The sequence below is a fragment of the Camarhynchus parvulus genome, chromosome 4A, assembly GCF_901933205.1.
Source record: "Camarhynchus parvulus chromosome 4A, STF_HiC, whole genome shotgun sequence".
In the NCBI taxonomy this organism is placed as follows: Eukaryota; Metazoa; Chordata; class Aves; order Passeriformes; family Thraupidae; genus Camarhynchus; species Camarhynchus parvulus.
The window spans coordinates 8,754,974-8,774,235 of record NC_044600.1 but is presented as its reverse complement, the minus strand read 5'-3'; the positions used below and the strand labels follow the sequence as shown (position 1 = coordinate 8,774,235).

Below are 19,262 nucleotides of genomic sequence, written 5' to 3'. Positions count from 1 at the left end.
CACAACCAAGCCTTTGCTCTGCCTCTCTTTGGCTTATTTTTAATACAAGGCACACACACGATGCCCACAGGCCGAAGATGCCGGCAGCAGGCGGCTGCAGCAGGGGCCGGGCAAGAGGAGCAGCCCCTGGCACCTCCTGGGCCTCGCTTCGTGCACCGCTCCTCAAGATCACCCGTGACACCGCACGGAGCGCACGGCAGGCGGGCAGGGGCCGCGCTGCGGAGCGGGCGGAGCGGAGCGGAGGAGCCGCGCCCCGGGGCGGGCCCGTGGGCGAGCGCGCTCCGCCCCGGGTGGCGGCCGCAGGGCTGGCGGTGCCGCGGCGGCCGGAGGGTAAGGGCGGCCGGCCCGGGGAGCGGGAGTGGGGCGCTGCCGGCGGAGGGCGCTCCGGGCCCGGGTGGGGCGAGCCGGGCCGCGGTGCTCGCTCCGCCGGGGAAAGTTGTCGCGGCTGCTGGGGCGGTTCCCGGCGGCTCCGCTGGGGCTGCCCGGAGCCCGCGGGCCTGCCGGGACGGGCGGGCCGAGCCTCCCTCCGCTCCGGTGCTGGGAGGGCGGCGGCGGGCTGGGCCGGGGAACCCAGCCCGTGCGGGGGCGCGGCGGGCCTGGGCCCGGGGGTTCCTGGAGCGGGGGCTGCCCGGCACTGTCCGGCCCGGCCCGGCCCGGCTGCTGCGGGGCTCGGGCAGCCCGAGCTGGCTCCGCACCTGCCCGGGGCTCGCAGCCGGGCCGCGGCTCCCGCTGAAGCCGCCGAGGGCTGGGCCCTGCCCGCCGGGTGCCCTCGGCCGGCGCTGCCGGAGCTCGGGGGACCGCGGCCTTCAGTGACTCCATGCATTGGGCTGGGGGTTTGTGTAATCCTCACCTCAGCGGTGCTGGGAGTGCTCGCTTCAAAACGCTCCTTTATTGCAATGTTCGTGAGAGCAGCGGCACTTCTGATCATCGCTGCTTTTCAGTTAATTTTGCATAGAGCGGGCTGGATACACTCATTTGTTAAAAATCAGTTTCAAGCTCTTATGACCTCTCCAAGTGAGTTTCTGGTAAGTGCTTGTCATAAAATCACTAGGGTTGGAAAAGCCCTCTAAGATCACAGAGTCTAACCAGTAACATTTACTGTGTTTCCTGCTAAACGATGTCCCCAAGTGCCATAGCCACAAACCATTTGTGGGCTTCCAGGGATGGTGTTTCCAGCCTCTTCCTGAGCCCAATCACCATTTCAGTGGAGAAGTTTTTCCTAATACCCAATCTAAGCCTCCTCTGATGTAATGTGAGGCCATTTCCTCTCATATTACTTGAGAGAGGTGACTGAGCCCCCCCTGGATCCAGCCTCCTTTCAGGTGGTTGTAGAGAGCCATAAGGTCCCCCCCAAGCCTCTTTTTCTCCAGGCTAAACAACTCCAGCTTTTTTCCCCTGCATGACGAACTCTGCTGCTGGGGATCAATACATACAGTTGCCACATTGCATTAGCTTATAGTGCTCTTACATACCTCTGCAGAATTAAAATATTTCCTCTGCCCTGAGCTTCCTTCCACCTCTGCTGGTGGGATTGCTCAGGGGCTACACTGTTGGTCTGTTGGTGGGAGCATGAAAAATAACCTAGGAAAATACGATTTTTTTTTCTCTTTAAGATCTTTATCCTGACCTGGTTGGTGGTACAGTCTCTGAAACTGTTGTGGTGGCCCAGGGCCTGGCATGAGTGACCAGCTGGGAAACTAGGGATGGTAAGAGCTGTTTGAGCTAGCAGTACAGTGAGCACATGTGAGGGGTGCCTTTGGAACAATTATTCCCAGTACTTGCATATGGATTACGTGAGTGTTTCAGGTTAGATATTGCCAGGTTGTTAATTTCTCCCAGAGGTGTAAGTTTGTTTTAAAGTATGAACTCAGGTGACACAATTTAGGGTGTTGTAAGATAAGGATAGTTCAGCCTTCAGTTATTGTAGTAAATCCTAGTGCAAGGGCAGATGTGTTCCAAAAGTTTTTACCATGGCAGAGTGGCCAAAAGGAAATAATAATAATTTACTAAAGGGGTTGAAAGTCAAATTCCTTGTGATTTGTCAGTTGCAGCAGTTAAGGTTGTGGCTTATTGATATGTCAGGGTTGATTCCAAAAGGCCATGCTGCTGAGCAGCAATTCAGTGGATCAGCCAGTACATAATTCTATGCCTTGTTCACAGTTATGTAGAGAGAAGTTTCTGATGCTTGAAGAGCTCCTGGCTGTGAGCACAAGTGGGGAAGAGCAGGGGCAATGGTGTGCACTAGCAAACCACTGTAGCTTACTCAGCTCTATGAAGAGAGTTTAGGGCTTTTAGGTGATTGATTGCAGTATGGTTGCAGCTGTGATGGTGTAAGGATATAAGTGAAAGAAGATTTGCAAGGGCAGGATAATATATTAGGATAATATATTGGTTTAGTAGAAGATCTACTTGCAAAACAGAACAAGATTTTGTGTACACCAGGTGGTCTGCAGGCTTGACATTCATATCTCTGCAGGTTGTAACAACAGAGTCCTGGATGTTTTAACCTGCTGCACCACAAATCTTAGTGGGGTGGCAGAAGTTTGGTTGGCACTAACTTGGTGGAAAGCTTTTTATCTTAGTGCACAGTGGGCAGAGAGGACTTTAAAGATCACTCACTGCTTCAGTTTTGTAGAAAGTGCTTTGTGTATCTGCTTTGCTTATATGAGACACTGGAGGTGTGTCTGTGTACATACACAGCTGTGTGCAGAGATTAATCCTGAGAGATTCAGCCTTGCCTGACAAACTTACAATTAACTTACAGTTAATTCTCAGTGCATTTGGCTGCAGTTCCCTAAGACGAGTGATTCTGTGCTGTAGCTGCTGCTGCCAGAGATTCTTGGTTATTTTATGTTAATTGCACTTGCTTTTTCTCCAGTACATGTGTGGGTTTTTTTCTTTGTCATTTTCAATAAAGTGTAGTCACCCTCTTTTATCAAACAGTTTCTGTGCTTGTCTTCCCTTGTACATTCCCATGCTGAAAGCAAGCAGGCATTTTTCAAGTAACAGTGTAGTTTATAACCACTTCCCAGGGCAGGCAAGTGTTCTGCATCCCCAGGACAGCAGGGCTCCACCCCACATAACAGTGACTTGGGCAGACAAGCACCATCACTCCAAATGCCCCCCTTCCTCCTCCTCCTCTAGTTTTATTGCTGAGCACGAGGCCATATGGTCTGGGATATTCTTTGGGTCAGTTGGGATCAGCTGTCCTGGCTGTGTCTCCTCCCATTTCCTTGCTCACCCTCAGCCTCCTCAGTGGTGGGGTGGGTGAGGAGCAGAAAAGGCCTTGGCTCTGGGTAAGCCTTGCTCAGTGATAACCCCCGAATTACTCCTGTAATACCTCTTAAATGGGACCCTCCTGCTAATCTGTAGGGGAGATTTGTTAAATTAAGAATTAGATCCAAATGATTAGTCTCTAGTTGTGTCCTTGGGGACAAACAGTCATGTGATGCTGTTGTCTTGGCAGTACTTATAAAGAAAACCCAAGAGTAGAAACGGTTTGAGGAGACAACTTTCTGACTGTGGGGATCAGTTGGGTCTGTGTAATTTATGTTTTTTTAAAAACATGTTATTTAATCAAACGGCATTCCCTGTTAGCCACATGTGATTCTTGATGACTGTTTGCTTATTATTAGTGCTTCAAAGACTTACATCCAATTCCCCAGGATGCACAATGTAAAACAAGTGTCATCTAAATTGTCCCATATTGATAATTACCTAGAAAAAGACGTGGTGATGAAAAGAAGTTCAAGAGAGAAAAAGGAAAGCTAAGCACGAGAGGAGAGAAGAGAGGCAGATAGATGGAGATGAGGAACATCCCCCAAAGCAGCAGAAGGAACCAGCTGAAGAACAGCACTGGCCAGAGAATATGCCTGAATGGGAAGAAAGGAAATCCCTGCTAGCTCAGAGAAGAGTGGAGTCTGTCAGACTGCTTACAGTGCTGTTAAATCGTGTGAAAGTAAGACTTTTAAAACGTATTTTAAACTTTTTAGGATATCTATTAGAGCTTGAATAATTCACTAGACATTTGATATCTTGATGCTATACAGGAGACTGCTTTGGGGCTGACTGGACACTGAGAAGGCCTGAGGTCCATGTCTTGTGACAGTCTGCTCTCAGTCTTGCCCTGAGAGAAAATGTAGTGCATTTTCACCCAGAAATGTTGCCTTTGGTGCTTTTTCAAGACCTTGTCTTTACTGAGTAAAAAATAGGGCTGGAAAGGCTGTTTTAGCTCTATTAGACTTGATCCAGTGTTGCAAGCAAGGAATTTTGGAGTGGGACATAAGTGATGCTCTCTCTGCTTATTTTGGTCTCAGGTCTACAAGTGACCAAACTAAATTGGCACAGTTTATACCCTTTGGATTTCTAATAGCCTCTTCTTTTTTCTTGGCCAGCACTCGTTACCAGGCTTATTTGATTCAGATAATGTCTTGAGAAAGTCAGCAAAGAAGTGATAAAAATTTGAGTGTTTTGCACACAGATTAATGTTTGCAAGTTTAATTTAGTGCTTTGGGCAAAAAAGGTTTCAAATCAAAACAGGGGTTTTAATTTCTAATATGGCTTTGTCTTCACTATTTGCAAAGAAAAATTTGCTTGCAGCTTTTAACAAGTGTGTAATGTAAAAGATTTCTAAGGGACTGTAATTTACTATGAGTTGAAGTCAGAGGCTACCCTTGCAATTCTGTGTGAATTTTAGGGCCCTATTGCATCTGACATTGGCCTTCTTAACGTGATGTGTTAAATAAATTTCTGTTTTCTTGGTTTCGCAGTTGGCAAGTCAAAAAGTGGATCCTTCACTGGGTGTAAAGAAGGACAATTCATTTTCTGAAACAGCATTTACAGACATACAGCAGGAGCTGATTAACTCCCTTTATCGTACGCACAAAGAGCTGAAACGCAAGGAGTTTAAGTGCCTGCTAACCCAAAAAAGTAGTGCTTTATGCCTTGAGGAAGGAGATGTGAGTAACTTCCATGCACCTGCTTGTCACATAGTCAGGACAATTTTAAATGATGCCTCTGCAGCTCCGAGCTCTGATGGACTGCCTGGCAGAGATGTGTGCAACTCCTCCCCCAGAGGCCGCGCGCCCCTGCTGATCACGGTCACCCAGCATGGCAGGCTCATCCAACCTCTCCCTGGAAGGCACCACCCAGCACTGAACGTAGTTCACACCCACACAGTGTCTGAGCAAGATGATTGCAGAAAGCAAAAGGTTTATGAGACCGATGAATTCATCCATTATTTATTAAACTACTATGAGACACCACACTATGCACGTGTTTGCTTAGAGCCAAAAACCACTGTGAACAAGAGCCGGTGGAAGCGAGTGGTGTCTGATGATGGTGGTGGGTTTGACAGCAGCTTGAGTAACAAACATGGTCAGCACTTCAGAGAATTGAGTCCTGTGCAAAACCTCCACAAGAGAAATTGTAGTAGTGATAGCAGTTATAGTCTGTTGATCACTCTTGGGGAACTTGAGTCACCAGACAAAGTGTTAGAAAGCAAGGTCCATGGGGGCAAGCTTGCAAAAAAGCTGCAGGTGCAGAGGAATGACTCACTCACTGTTGATACTGTACCACATGCTGGACTGAATCATTCTTTGGAGTGCACTACTGTTACTCATAATGAGGAATTCAAACAAGAGGATGGTAGAGATGAAGGCACTGTACCATATGGAACATGTAGATCTGCTTGCAGATTAAAGGATTTGCTGGAAGAGATCAGTGATTCTGACTGTTTTAGAAAGGCATGTGGCAGCTCAGTGAAGAGAGCAGAAAGAAGGTATGAAGAAATTTACAACAGTTGTAATAAAGGGTGCTTGTCTTCAAGAGCTGGGGAAAGAGAATTACTGGTTTACCATAAAAATGTAGCTCTGGAAGGTCAAGAGAAAGAACTCAGCCAATGTAACTCCTGTTCTAATTCTGTCCATGAGGGTTTGGCAAGGCAGTGTGAACATAAACTTAAGAAGTCATGCAAAAGGTCTAGTAGTAAATTAAGATATGAAGGAAAGAAAAGTGAGAGACAATCCAGGGAAAAGGAGAAAAATGCTCATAAAATGAAGAAAAAGCGAAAAAAGCTTTCTTCTAATCTTTTATCTGATGAATGTGGCTTTTCAGAGACGGACAGTTGCATGCAGCTGGAGTCACTCAGAAAGATACAGAGAAAATGTAAGAAAATGTTGCACAAAAAAGTGAAATTCAAGACACATCACACCTCTATGGCAGAATCAGATGTTACCCCTCATGATGGCTCACCCCTTCAGGAGACCCTCCAGAGGAGAGGTGAGAGAGGGGGACACCACAGCTAGGGGGACTCAATTTGACAGCTCTGTGGCAGGTGAGGTTGCCACAGTTCTCACAGTGATGAATGGTTTTTGGTTTTAAAAGGTATAAGCATGGCATAAAAAAAACCCAGTGCAACTTCTCTGCAATTAAGGTTTTGTTCAGTTTAGCTCTGAAACACACAGCTGCAGCTCAAGAGTAATATTTGTCTAATTAACTTAGCGCAGTATCTGTCCTGGGCATTAGCAGATAGTAGTTATTCTGGTAACAACATGCATGGTAACAACATGCTTTAGCCAACTAAAACACTGATAGACAATTCAGTATGTGGCACAGCTGTGTAGGAAGTACTGTCTCAGGTGAGTAAACTTTTACACAGCTAAAATACATCTGATTTTCATACAGGATTGCTACTTGCTGTTCTTACAGCCTTTTTTACAATTTGCTGTGCTTCCAGTTGGTTGGTGGATACCCTTACCGCCTGACAAACTCATTTCAAGTAACTTTTTCTTATCTACAGGAGATGAGAGGAAATTCATGTTGAGAAGAGAGATGGATGCAGATGTCAGAGGATGCCCTCTATTTCCTCTTGAGATAATTCAGACAAACCCCTTCTCAGATACTTTCTGTGGAGGAGAGCCCAGAAGAGGATGCTGAACAGCTACTGTATATAGCTCTGAAGTTTTTATGAACAAGTGGGAGAAGAAAGTCCTTTGATCATTAAAAGAAATATGAACTACTGGGTTGGTTTTTGATTTTTTTTTCTTACATAATTCCTTTGGTTAGAATATCTAACTGGTGAAGTGAGCCACAGAAGCAGAATTTGTGTTTGCCTATTTGCCTTTTGGATAACTTATGGACCAAAACTTTTCCCAGAGCCAGAACAAACTTTCATGGACTAGTGGCTAAAGAACTTGAAAGGACACAGACTGAGATCTTGGAGCATTACACTTTGAATGCAGAGAATCATATAAATTACAGTATTTATTAATAATGAGTCATTGGGAAAAAACCCAACTGTCAATCCGAGAGCAAGCATATGAAGTGCCTCCTCTATCAGATTGTTATATTGGTGGGACTGGAAGGTATGGGGGACATTTATACTCAATTTTGAGAAGTAATAGATTTCCAAATGTGAAAAAAGTCCCATCCTCTGTAAAAACCACACTAGAAGAATCCTTGTTTTCTATTCAGAATTCTAGAGGTGTTTCTGAAAACTTGCTGGCTTTTGGGAGGATTTCACTGAACTTATGCCTCAGTGTAGTGCTCCCAGGAATCTGAATGGTTGCCTAAGCAAAGCTCTGGGTGTTAGATAATGAAAGGGCAGTGCATCTCAGCCTGCTGACAGTCCCCATGTAAATGCAGGTTGACAGTTCACAAGATTTTGAAGGCACATATAGTGAGGTAGCTGTTTAGTATGAGTTTGCCTACAAATGCTTTCCAGAGGAATTGTGAAATGTTGTCAGAGTTGTGCTGAATGTAGATAAAAATGGGAAAATGCAGTCTAGGAGCTTGAATTATATCCATATTTATTCATCTGGCTATATCTAGAGGACAGTCACAATTGCTTTTGGACAAAGTCCCTTAGCAAGGTACAGAGTTTGAAGTTCAATACACTGATTACTGCAGCTTTCAGTTTATTATGCTTTATTTATTACATGTCAGTAGACGAAGTTCATGTGAAAATGTTGCCTTCATTACATAAGATCTTACCCATGTTTGTAACTTCTGCTCTAATAAATAGTAATAAAAAAGAATAATTGTAATTGTTTGTGATAGATAGGTTTTCCCCCAGTCTTCAATTCTGGTGATTCCTACAGGCTTCTAAGCCAGGTTTTATCAGTCTTTCTGTTCATATGTTCAGATGTTGAGTGCCTTTTCAGGGTCATGAATGACAAATGGTTGCTACTCAAAGTACTGTTAATCTATTACTTTTATCTAAAAAATGTTATTTTCTTGACAGAAATATTTTCTGACTATTTTGGAGAACCTTTATGCCCCTCTTAAGTCTCCCCTTTAGTATTTTATACAGTTATAATGAAGAGGGACTGTTGTATTTGGTGACAGTGTGAAATGTTTTCAGTTCACTGATGCGACATACCAAGGGTGTTTTTTCTCTATGCAATATTTGCAGATTAAAGATAAAAAGACTTCCCCTTCTGTCAATCTATACACAGTTTTGTGTCCACGAGTACCCACTTCTTATGAGACAGACCTTTTGGTGACAGATGAGGAAGTATTTCTTTTTGTTAATCTGGGGGAGAAGGAAATAAAGATTTCCTTCAGTGTAAATTTCTAATGTTTTATCAACATGCTGTCACAATAGCCAATAACAAATAAATACTCAATTTCTGTAACTGCTTCAGGCATTCACCTGTATTGACTGAAATTGACAGAGGATTTGCTTTGTCTCCCAAGTCCTCTTTCCATGTAAAACATTGTTAGTTAATAAAATATGCATGCACTTTAAAATGTGAGACATCACTGTAATCTTCATGCCCAAAGAGAACTTCTGTGTTTCCTATTTGACATTATTTAGAACCTGATTTCAGGTGTTTAAATAATAATTTTACTTTTCACAAAATCATAGAATGGTTTGGATCAGAACCTTAAAAACCATCTTGTTCCAACCCCCATGCTAAGGGCACAGGCACCTTCCACCTGCTCCAAGCAGTGTCCAGCCTGGTCTTGAGCACTTCCAGGGATGGGGCATCCAGTTTCTTCTGGCAACCTCTGCCACAGCCTCACCACACTCACAGGGAAGAATTTCTTTTTCCTGTCAGCACATTTAATATGAGCCCCATCTTTTCATACACTGGCCTGCTTAATATGATTTTATTATCCTGAAGGCTAATCTTTAAAGATACATGTAACAGCTTGCTTTAAAACTTTTAAAATACATGACTTTGTAGATTGGATTTTAGTTGTTATAGATATAAATGTCACATCCCACAAATGAAAGTTACAGAATGCTTTGGCAATTAAAACATTTATTAGATGAAAAGATGCATTAAAAGCAGCATTTATATAGTTCAGCAATGGAAATGTAGAATATTTCTGGTATAATTCACACCTTTCAGTTTGAACCTGATGTGTGCTGTTGTGCCTAGCTGCTGTTTCAAGAGGCTGGGTGCTTTTTATGGAAACACTGTTTCCTCTGACATGTATGAAGTTGGGCCCTGAGACTGCAGATCTTGCTATCAAATCTAATTTTCTGTACAGAACTAGTGAAAATGCCTCCTCCTAGAGCTGGTATGAAGAGAAGTGGGCTGAACAATGCTTTGTTACTGAAGGTATGTGACCTGTGGGTTGCACCTTGTGCTGAATGCTGAAGCCAAAATCCTACAGGCTGGTTTGACAGCAGAATTACACAAGGCCCATTATTAAATCAGTCCATCTCCTTGAAATACAATACAGCAATTATGATATAAAGCCTTTTCTTCTTAATCCAGGGATTCCAGGCAATTCATAGAAATGCCTCACCTTTCATAAAGCCCCTTACGTAATTTTCAACAGAAGCATTCAATACTGAACTTTTTTTTGTTTAACTGAAACAGCAGGAAGTAAGAGCTAATAAAGGTGATTACAGGCAGGTGAAGCCCAGGTGAAAGAATATCTGAATCTTACAAAGCAGTTAAGAGTATGGTTGAAAATAAGATACGACTCAATTGTTTTGATTTGTCCTGGAGTAGATCTTTGTGACAGGTGTGGGACACGTCAGATGAGGGAGATTAGTGATATTGTCTGCCTTGAATTGGTCATCCTGTCCTACCTGGTTAATGTACAGCCTGATGAACTGCCTGGCATGGTTCTTTTTGCACAGTCATTGCTGCCAGTCACTGCTGAAGAAAGGGTTCAAATTGTAATGAACAGACTAAAAAAGAAGCTAAACCCCATCCATTTTCTTCAGCCCTTTGGAAAGAAGTAAAACCCATGCCTGCTGCTTTATGAGCAGCTTTTGTGACACACTTCTTCTCCTTTCACAAGAAATTTCCTGCTTTCCTTGAAAAAGTAACAGTCTTACCGAAGTGTCATGCCTCCTCCCCAAGAAGTATTAACAATGAGCTTTGTCATGTGTTACTGCCTGTTTTCTGCATCATTTTTGTTGCTATTTTTCTTTGTGATGCATAATGTTCTGATGTACAGATTAATCCTTAAAATAGTTTTCAGTTCCTCAGAAGATGTTACAGAGTAACTTTAGAGTCAGGTGGCTGGGTCCACTTAAGGGTAGGTTACAGCTTTCCAAAGCTCCAGCATTTGCTCAGTATTAACAATTACTTGGTTTTTTTTTCTGCAACAGAGCATGTTCTCTATTTACCATTCTGTCAAAATTTTACAAGCAAACTGCATTTACAAGCATTCCATTAGAACATACTTTACTCAATCTGTGCATTGGATAATGTGACAGATCAGAGAAAGACAATATAAAACTTGAAACGTTAGCGGAGTATTAAATATAATAATAAAATATAACATTTGGTTGCAGTAAATAACAACAAACTCCACCATTATGCAAGAGTATTTTATTTTCTGCCTTAAACAAATAAAAGCACATTTCCAATTTGAGGTAAACCATTAGTAGTAGTTTGCAAAGAGTATAAATGTCTCTAAAAATAAAACAGCAACACAAAGGTTATGACAAGGTCTATGTGTGTCTCCAGACCTTTGTCAGGTAGTTCATACAGTACCACTTTACACAACTCTGGCTCAAACAACCTTGCTCTTCGTTGGAAGGCCCAGTGCAACCAAAAGAAAATCCCAGGACGGTGTTGGGACTGAGGGAGAGTCAGCTGTTCTCACCACAGATCGTCTCAGGCACTTTAATATGTTGTGTCAACTTGTTTATGAAAGCTGCTGTTGTGCAACACACTCTACTTCTGAACACTTCTGCCTAGTTTGCACCTTCCCACCCAGGACTCAGTTCATCATTTTGGGCATGTTGCCAAATTGAAACAACCAGACAGTTGAGTCAGAGAAATGAAACAGAGGGAACTACACCAGACAGGCACCCTGGATATTCTGCATTAGTGGAATCACCTGGACAAGAAACAAGTTCACATGTGATGAGCAAATCATTAGTTATCTTGGAATTTGTAAGTTTTACAGAAGTATTTTGGATGATGAACATTCACATTTTTCCTTGGTCATATCCATTTACCCAGCCCTCTCTGGTAGGAGGGAGGTCACTTAGAAAAAAACCTAGCAATTAAGCATAGAGGTAAGCCAAGAGAGCAAATAAGTAAAAAGCAACTCAAAGGTCAGGTCCACAGGTATAGCACTGCTGGTTATGCATGAGATTGTGTCATTTCTTTGAATGGCAACATTCCAAACCAACAAAGGCCTCAATGCAGAAACAGCTTACACTGTTTTACTTTGTACAGGAAACTTATGTAAGTTACATGGACCAGTAATGTTTTTCTGATAGGTAAAGGTGCATGTACAAGAGCACTTGCTAATCATGCCATACCAGCAACTTCTTGTTTTTTAGGCCTAGGAATCAAGAGCAGCTGATCTTCCGTGTTTAATATAATTCCATTAACATTCATAGGAGCACTTTTTGCTAAGAAGAAAATCAAATGAACAATATTCAAGTCACACTCCATGGTGTACCTTTAGGGATGCCTAGTTCCACTCATTATAACACTATAGATGTGCTTTAAAAGTGAACACAGAATATTAGTCTATGCAGAATTATGCATGTTGAATACATCAAGCATTCATCAGTCTTTATTAAATACTTAAAAGTGATTTAACCTCACAAAAATTCTTAATCTTTTTTAAAAGCAGTTAGTGTTTCATCTGTAAGTCACTAATGCAATGACTCAAAAGCCAAATTATCTTACGTAATAATGAATTACACTGCACAACAAATGAGTATGATGCTTTGTGAACAAACAAAACATAGTCCCTTTTCTAAGGGAATTACAACCCAGGTAAGATCTGCCAGATCCTGCACAAGCTAACACAAAAGAAGATTTAGTGGTGTTTGTGTTGCATATGTGAAGTGAGTCATGTGCTTGTTTCCACAGTGATAGGCTGGTAATGAAAAACTTGATTCCAACCTACTTTGCACTAAATGGTGATAGCAGGAAAACAGTCCTTTATTGCCAAAATTGCAGTTTACTTTTGCACAGACATTTGTCATGCATACTTATTATGTGGGTTTAAAGGAAGACAGATCATAGACCTTCAGAAGCTTCCCACTGAATTTGAAAAGGAAATCTTTGAAAAGAAACCATTCACTGTACCTCTGGACCTTTTGTAAGCATGGCTGCTGCTGCACCTTGTGAAACAGAAGTGGAATGTTACAAATGATCCATTATGGTTCAAAAATAGATTGCTCCACACTGCAGTATCTACTCTTTCTTTGCATCCTGGGCATCTTTCTCGTCTTCATCAGAGTACACAGTGGGTTCCTCCCCCTCCTTCAGCAGCTTACCAACATGATGGTACTTAACTGGGGGAAAAAAAAATCCAAGTAATTTTCTGTCCTGAAGAGACACGTTTATAAACTCCTCCAACTGTTTTCTGAATGAGCAGGATAGCTATATTTCAATAAAACAGCTCTGAGCAACTTGTTCCAAACACTGGGGGAAAGGAGAAAAGCTGAAATCAACTACTACCTGAACTACTATTACTGCAGTCATAAGAATCATGTGAAGCGAATGTAACTCTCATTTTATTGCCTAAACCAAAAGATGAATAAACACAAACTGAGGGACTCACCCAGCCAAAAAAACAGAATCCTGGATTAGATTATTTCTCTTGCCAATGTTAAAACCAAAGGCATTGTTAGAATATTTACATTATTAAACATGCACATACATATGTGCTCACATATACACAGCTTGGAAGGGTTTTATTTTTTGTAATGTGTATTACAAATATTCAATAGGACAGAAGGGAGATAATTTCTCCCAAAGATAGAGATGGGTCTGTTATCCGATTATGTGATTAAGCCTCTGATTTATTTTATATCTCCTTTTGAGCATGTAAAAATGCCAAGACATGTAAGGACTGAGAGCTATATTATGTTGCCTATCTGTCAACTTTAAAAAAGCAAAAGAACCCCCTGATTTCAGGTATTTCAGACTAGCAACGTTGTTATAACAATTGAAAGCAACTATGTGCCATATTTAATAGGAACACAGTAATGAAAATAGTGGACTTCATTGTCAGTCCTGATACTCAACACTTGTAAAGGTAGATTTTAAAACCAGCTCAAGTCATACATTTGATAGCATAGTTCTGGTTTCTGCAACAAGCTTGTTAGCATAATAAAACAGCCATTCAGTGTGATGTGATTAACAGCCTTAATTAAAACAGGAAGAGGGCCAAAATAGTAGGGGCACATCAGGTCAGGATGGAGATTTCTAATGATATGTGGAGAAAACCCCATTGCAGCTGGTTATAGTAAATCTTTCAACACTAGATTTAAAAAGAAAACACATTTTATTTCCACTATACTAGTTATTGGTGTATGCAATTTCCATCATTTATACATACATATATATATATATATATATATATATATATATATATATATATATATATGAATGATGCTTCCAGCTGGTTACAGCCTTTTAACTATTGCTTCCCCTATTACCAGTTAATTACTTCTTTGTAAATAGGTTTAAAATTGCTTACAAGTGAATTGTGACTCCCAGTCCCTCAAGGTCTCTTGCTGTGTAGCGTTGAGATCAGAGAGGTCATCATAGGTATCCCTCAGTGCCTCCTTATCCAGGCAGAAGGTGGCAAGACCTCGGGATGCATCTCTTCCAGCAAAAATCCCATATGGGCCCTCTTTGAAATAAAAACATAAGCAGTATTATTGCAGAGGCAATGGAAACTATGTTATCCTCATGGATCAGAGTCCCCAAATTAAAACAGATGATGAGTTTCTACCCTGAGCCATCCATCAGGTGCCTCAACCTTCTGAAATGCTTTAAAGTTTTATTCTAATAAATAATAATATGAGAAAACAGAGGAAGAGGACAAGAAACAAAATAATGGAGAAAGATACTGAGGTTTGCTGAAACATCAGGACAATGAACCACACAATGGTGCATGGCACATATAAACAGGGTAAGGATAAGCATACAGACTGGGACACACATCCCTAGAATAAGGAACAGAGGAAGGATTTCTATGTCTGGGGTGAAATGAAAGTTTTCTAATAGATACATCTGATTTGAGATGAAAGGATGGCTTGACAGAAAATATAGTGGAGCTATGAGAAATTACCAAGTTGGAGGAAACATCTATTAAAACAAAATGCAAGATGAACTCAAATGATCAAAACATTAAACTCACAGCAGATAAGAGACATCAAGATAAACTCTTGCTAAACTTCATTAATGATTGACTTGCTTGCATGACAAGCCAAAAATTGAGACACTGCATGTTCAACTAAACATTCAAAGTTCTTCTAAAAGGAGCTTAAAGACGTTAGATGTGAACTCTGGTTATTGAGGAGCACATGCTAACTTCCAGAGTGTGCTTTTTCCTAAATTAATCAAAAGAATCTTACTTTTCCATTAAAATGAAAATCAAACTAGCCAAACATTGTGGTGAGCCATTCAGCAATTACCAAATCAGATGCAACAGACAGCTTTTACTGTCATCAAATAAGGCAGCATCTAAAGCTTGGACCTTATGTCAACTGGATTTTAGGTTGAGCAAATACAGAACAGCACATCTAACTCACTGTACATATCATCCTGACTGCTGCTGAATGCAAAGGTTACAGCCTGGCATCATTCAGTGACAGTCTCGTCTAGGTTTGGCCCAAAAGCAGTAACTGATAACACTTCCAAAAACGTGGTGTCCCCTGCATTTTTCTCCTTGTCTCTTAAGTAGCACAAGCAGCTCACTACTGCAGCTACCAGGCTGTCTGGACAGCTCGAGCGTGGTTATGCCAGGCAGATCCTGGTACAAATCAGCAAGCCTCAGTGAGCAGTTTTATTAGGAAGCCTCTGATAAAAATAAGACCCCATGGCCTCGTGGAGGTGATAAAACTCTTCCATCTGGTGCACACAGTCCCACCCACCTCATCCCTGGCTGCTCTACGAGCATAGGTTATTCAATCTTTGCACTTTTGAACTATGCTCCTGGTAGAAAGCTGGTTTAATCTAAATCGCCAACTATTTAGTATAAATATTATGCAATAGAGTGATACACACTAAAAGTTGGGAATGGAATGTCAACACTGAGAGAATACTTCTCTTCTGCTGCCTGCCATCAGGCAAAGGCAACCCAGGCCGACAAAGCCGCCTAACCTCTTATGGTACGTGTAGCCTGCCACGGGAAAACACCGAGAATAACGAAACAACGTAAAGTGGCAAAGCCGGAGTGTGTACAACACCGGGGCGGGACTCTGGAGCCCGGGCGGCAGCAGTCACCCTGCCCGCCGCTCACGGGCTCGCAGCTCTCCCAGCGCCGCAGGGGCGCGCAGCCTTCCCGGCGCCAAGCACCGGCCGAGCCCTCCCCGAGCTCCGCACCGGGACCGGGATGGGGTCAGCGCCGATCCCCGCCGAGGGAAGGCGCTCCCGGCCAGCACCGGCCCTGACCCGCCCGCACTTCCCCGGCCGGTGGCCCCGAGCACAGCGTGCGGAGCGCCCGGGCCGGGCCCGCCTCGCAGCCCCGCCCTCACCGGGCCCGTAGAACTTCCTGGCGCGGGTCACGTCGAAGACTTTGCCGTTGACGGCCATGAGGATGCGCGGGTCGCTCACGCCGTCGAAGGGCCGCAGCTGCTCCAGAGTGAAATCGCGGCGCTTCATCTTGGGCAGCGGCGGCGGGTCCGCCTCGCCCGCGGGCGCCGCGGGCCGCTCGCCCCGCAGGATCTGGTAGAGCAGGAAGAGGCAGAGGCCCAGCAGGCTCAGGTTGAGCGGGGAGCCCACGATCTCCAGCAGCAGCCCGCCGCCCTCGCCCACCGCCGCCTCCTCGCCGGCCACCGCCACTTCCTCGCGGGCCATGGCGCTGCACTGTGCGGCGGCTCCGCGGGCTCGGAGCGCGCAGCGCGGCACGGAGCAAGGAGCTCACCGGGCCCGGCGGGGCGGACCCAGGGGCGGGCGGTGGGCGCGGCGGGGCTGAGGCGCGGGCGCGGGGCCGCCCCAGGCTGGGCCGGGCGGGCTCGGCCGGGCGGGCTGGGCGGGCTCGGCCGGGCGGGCTGGGCGGGCTCGGCTCGGCGGCTCCGCGCCTGCCGCCGGCGCTAGGTGGTGGTGCGGGATCGGCCGTGGCCGCAGCTCCCCAGGTCGGGTCCGGTCAGGCCGCTGCGGTGGCACTTGGTTCCACAGTAATTCCGTAAAAAATAACCTCGGGGTGGCGTTAGAGCCGTGTCGGGACTGCCGCGATGCGCTGTGCGAACCACCCTGCTGGAGGGAGGATGGAGCCCGGCTCAGCTCCGCGCTGCCAAACACTGAGACAGGAGGCAGCGGGCAGAAACTGATGCACTGGAAGTTCCACCTGAACACGAGGAAGAACTTCTTTACTGTGCAGCGGAGCTGATTGTCCTGAGAGTTCGTGGGGTGTCCCTCACTGGAGAGATTCAAGAACCATCTGGATGCAATCCTGCGCCTCCGGGCTGATCCTGCCTGAGCAGGGGGGTTGGACCCGCTGACCCACTGTGCTCCCTTCCAACCTGACCCGTTCTGACACTCTCTACACTCGCTCCACCTGTGCTAGTGCACATCTTTGCTTTCTTGGCTAGGCAGTGACTTTTCTGAATACTCTAGAAATGTCAAACTTAGAAGAAAAGGGAAGAAATTACAAAACTTCGGGGTTTTTCTCATTCAGGTATTACCTCCAGGCCCCACAAAACTACAGAAGCAGCAACCATGATGTACTAATACAGCATGGAAAATAAAATTTTCCTGTCACAGAGTTCTGTATTAATGTTTCTTCTCAATGGAGGCTTTGGTGAATTAAAACTTTAACTGAAGGAAATACTAACTTGGATGTATCGGCTTGGTATGGTGTTCATATGGTGGAGCAAATGGAGCCCCAAAGACAGGTACAATACGACTGGTGGCATCTGCGCCTTGGAATCAAGTGTGAGAAAGCACAAAGTGATGCTTTGAGTCTGACTAGTTGCCTCTGCAAATTGTGTCCTTCAAAAAGATCACAAACCAATGCCCTGGCAGAGTATCGTCATTCTCTCTACACGAGTCAGTACCTCAGGGTACATGTAGAGAAGAAATGCAGTGTACCAGCCTTGATCACAGAATCATTAAGGTTGGAAAAGACTGCTGAGATCACCAAGTGCCAGCCTCATCTCCCATTATAGCTTGGCAGATGGTTCATATCCCTGCTTCTGGGGAAGCAGGCAGCTTTTACTGAACCTAGCCCTGGGACATGTAGTTACAGAAAACTGAAAGAAGTGCATTTCATTTACTTTCTAATTATCAGAAGGCAAATTTTTTAATAATAATAATAATAATAATAATAATAATAATAATAATAATAATAGATCTCAGGAATATTTTTAGCTCTGTGGGTCACTGCAGATATGGATAATATTTTGTGATACATGCAAGGAGTTTGAGTGCTAAGATGTTTAGACACCTTGGCTCTTGGTGTTTGGTTCCACCTGCTGTCTCCTTTGGGAAGCTCCTCGTTTTATAGATCTGCACTTGAACTCAGATCTCTCCTGTCGTGCTATGCACTGACTTTTGTTTCCACCTGCTGTGTAACTTGAACAACTCCTTGTTCCATTGATCTGACAGCTGAGATTTGTACTTGTTAATAAAGTAGCTCTGGATTTGGATCCTATTTCAGATACTAGAGAAATCTCTGAAACTTCAGAATTATTCAAATTCTGAAGCTGTATTACCTAGTTAATTCTGCTCAGTGTAGATCTGACACTGTTACACTTCATTGTGTTGCTATTATGTTGCAGAGGGATAGATGTAGAAAAAAGAGAGAAATTTGGGGGGATATTTTATATTTTTTTTCAACAGTGAGGAAAAACCCCAAGACTCCAAAACAACGCCAGCCCTGAATCTGACCTTGAACCAGACACTAATCTGGGAAAAGAAGCTTTGTTTATGCCTAATATCCAAGAGAAACGATTCAAGAACAGTTCATTCTTAGATTAAGAAGGGCCAGGAAACACTGCCAGGATTGATAGAATCTCAAGTAATTTGCCATGCGAGTGCTGGTACTGGAAGTGGCCCAACTTTTCAGCTCTTTATAAAAAAATTCATATGCTTTAGAATGCATCTTAAGCAAAAAATAAGGGCAGATATTTAGAGATAAAAGGGTATGAATAAAATGATAATACATCGGTTGGAAATACCTAAATTCATGAACCTTTTGTTATGCATTCCCCTCTAGCAAGCCTACTTGGCAATTTCTTTAAACAGAACTGAGGTTCCAGTCAGAGAGGAGTTTGCCCCAGCTCTAGTTAAACACCACTGGCATTATCTTTGCTCCCACACAGGTTTCCCTCAAGATGCTGCTTGCATCTGTGAGATGGGTTGATAGCCTCCAGTACAGTTTTCTAGCATAATGCTCTCTTCTTATTCATTGAAGAAAACACTGAAACTCAGACAGCTTTTGTATCCTTGCAAGTCAGGATAGTTCAAACAGTTTTAAAATACTCCTACTTGTATTTTTTAATAAGCAGCATAGATCTGTTAGAGACGAAGAGAAATTAGCTCCGCTACACCTCATCATTCTTCTTACTGTGCTATTTCCACTTTGTATCATGTCTGGTAGATTTTATGCATCTTTTAGAGCAAATATAATGATTCTAAACAAAGTATGCTTTGCCTGGGTTCCCCATGATTCTATTGTTGCCATGCTGGTTTTGGGCCTCATGTTCTCTCATTGTTCCTGTGGAAGCCCTTCACAGGAATTCCTTTCTCTGACTTACCTGATTGATCATTTTAATTTAAACTGAGGTGGCAAGTTTGCATAGATGCTAATGCCTTATTTTTATTACTTGTGATTCCCAGAAGTGCTGGTCACCTGGAGCTATTGCT

At 43.7% G+C, this 19,262-nt stretch overlaps 2 protein-coding genes across 4 annotated transcripts; one reads left to right on the top strand and one right to left on the bottom strand.

Moving 5' to 3' along the window:
* The first annotated feature begins 266 nt into the window (after positions 1-266).
* On the top strand, positions 267-8,751 carry LOC115915018 (A-kinase anchor protein 17B). Of its 3 annotated transcripts, XM_030967941.1 has the most exons (5): positions 278-330; positions 1,614-1,706; positions 3,722-3,958; positions 4,770-6,279; positions 6,800-8,751. In XM_030967941.1, exons 3-5 carry the CDS (start codon positions 3,869-3,871, stop codon positions 6,934-6,936), a joined length of 1,737 nt encoding a protein of 578 aa, XP_030823801.1. In that variant the 5' UTR covers positions 278-330; positions 1,614-1,706; positions 3,722-3,868; the 3' UTR covers positions 6,937-8,751. The 3 variants fall into 3 exon arrangements, with proteins under 3 accessions (XP_030823802.1, XP_030823801.1, XP_030823803.1); XM_030967942.1 differs by lacking the exon at positions 1,614-1,706 and having other exon boundaries at positions 267-330; XM_030967943.1 differs by lacking the exons at positions 278-330; positions 1,614-1,706 and adding an exon at positions 902-1,025.
* A 2,036-nt stretch (positions 8,752-10,787) lies between these two features.
* Positions 10,788-16,354, bottom strand: PGRMC1 (progesterone receptor membrane component 1). Its single transcript, XM_030967841.1, has 3 exons — positions 15,932-16,354; positions 13,927-14,082; positions 10,788-12,736 (listed from the first exon to the last, which is right to left on the bottom strand). The coding sequence occupies exons 1-3, from the start codon at positions 16,251-16,253 to the stop codon at positions 12,636-12,638; spliced, it is 579 nt and encodes a 192-aa protein (XP_030823701.1). The 5' UTR covers positions 16,254-16,354; the 3' UTR covers positions 10,788-12,635.
* Between the last annotated feature and the right edge of the window lie 2,908 nt (positions 16,355-19,262).

Coding starts and splice junctions, on each gene's coding strand:
- LOC115915018 (XM_030967942.1), top strand. CDS start 3,869: ATGCCTGAATGGGAAGAAAGGAAATCCCTGCTAGCTCAGAGAAGAGTG. Junction 3,959..4,769: donor TGCTGTTAAATCGTGTGAAA/GTAAGACTTTTA, acceptor TTGGTTTCGCAG/TTGGCAAGTCAAAAAGTGGA. Junction 6,280..6,799: donor GGAGACCCTCCAGAGGAGAG/GTGAGAGAGGGG, acceptor TCTTATCTACAG/GAGATGAGAGGAAATTCATG.
- PGRMC1 (XM_030967841.1), bottom strand. CDS start 16,253: ATGGCCCGCGAGGAAGTGGCGGTGGCCGGCGAGGAGGCGGCGGTGGGC. Junction 14,083..15,931: donor CAGGAAGTTCTACGGGCCCG/GTGAGGGCGGGG, acceptor TTTATTTCAAAG/AGGGCCCATATGGGATTTTT. Junction 12,737..13,926: donor CTGGGAGTCACAATTCACTT/GTAAGCAATTTT, acceptor TTTTTCCCCCAG/TTAAGTACCATCATGTTGGT.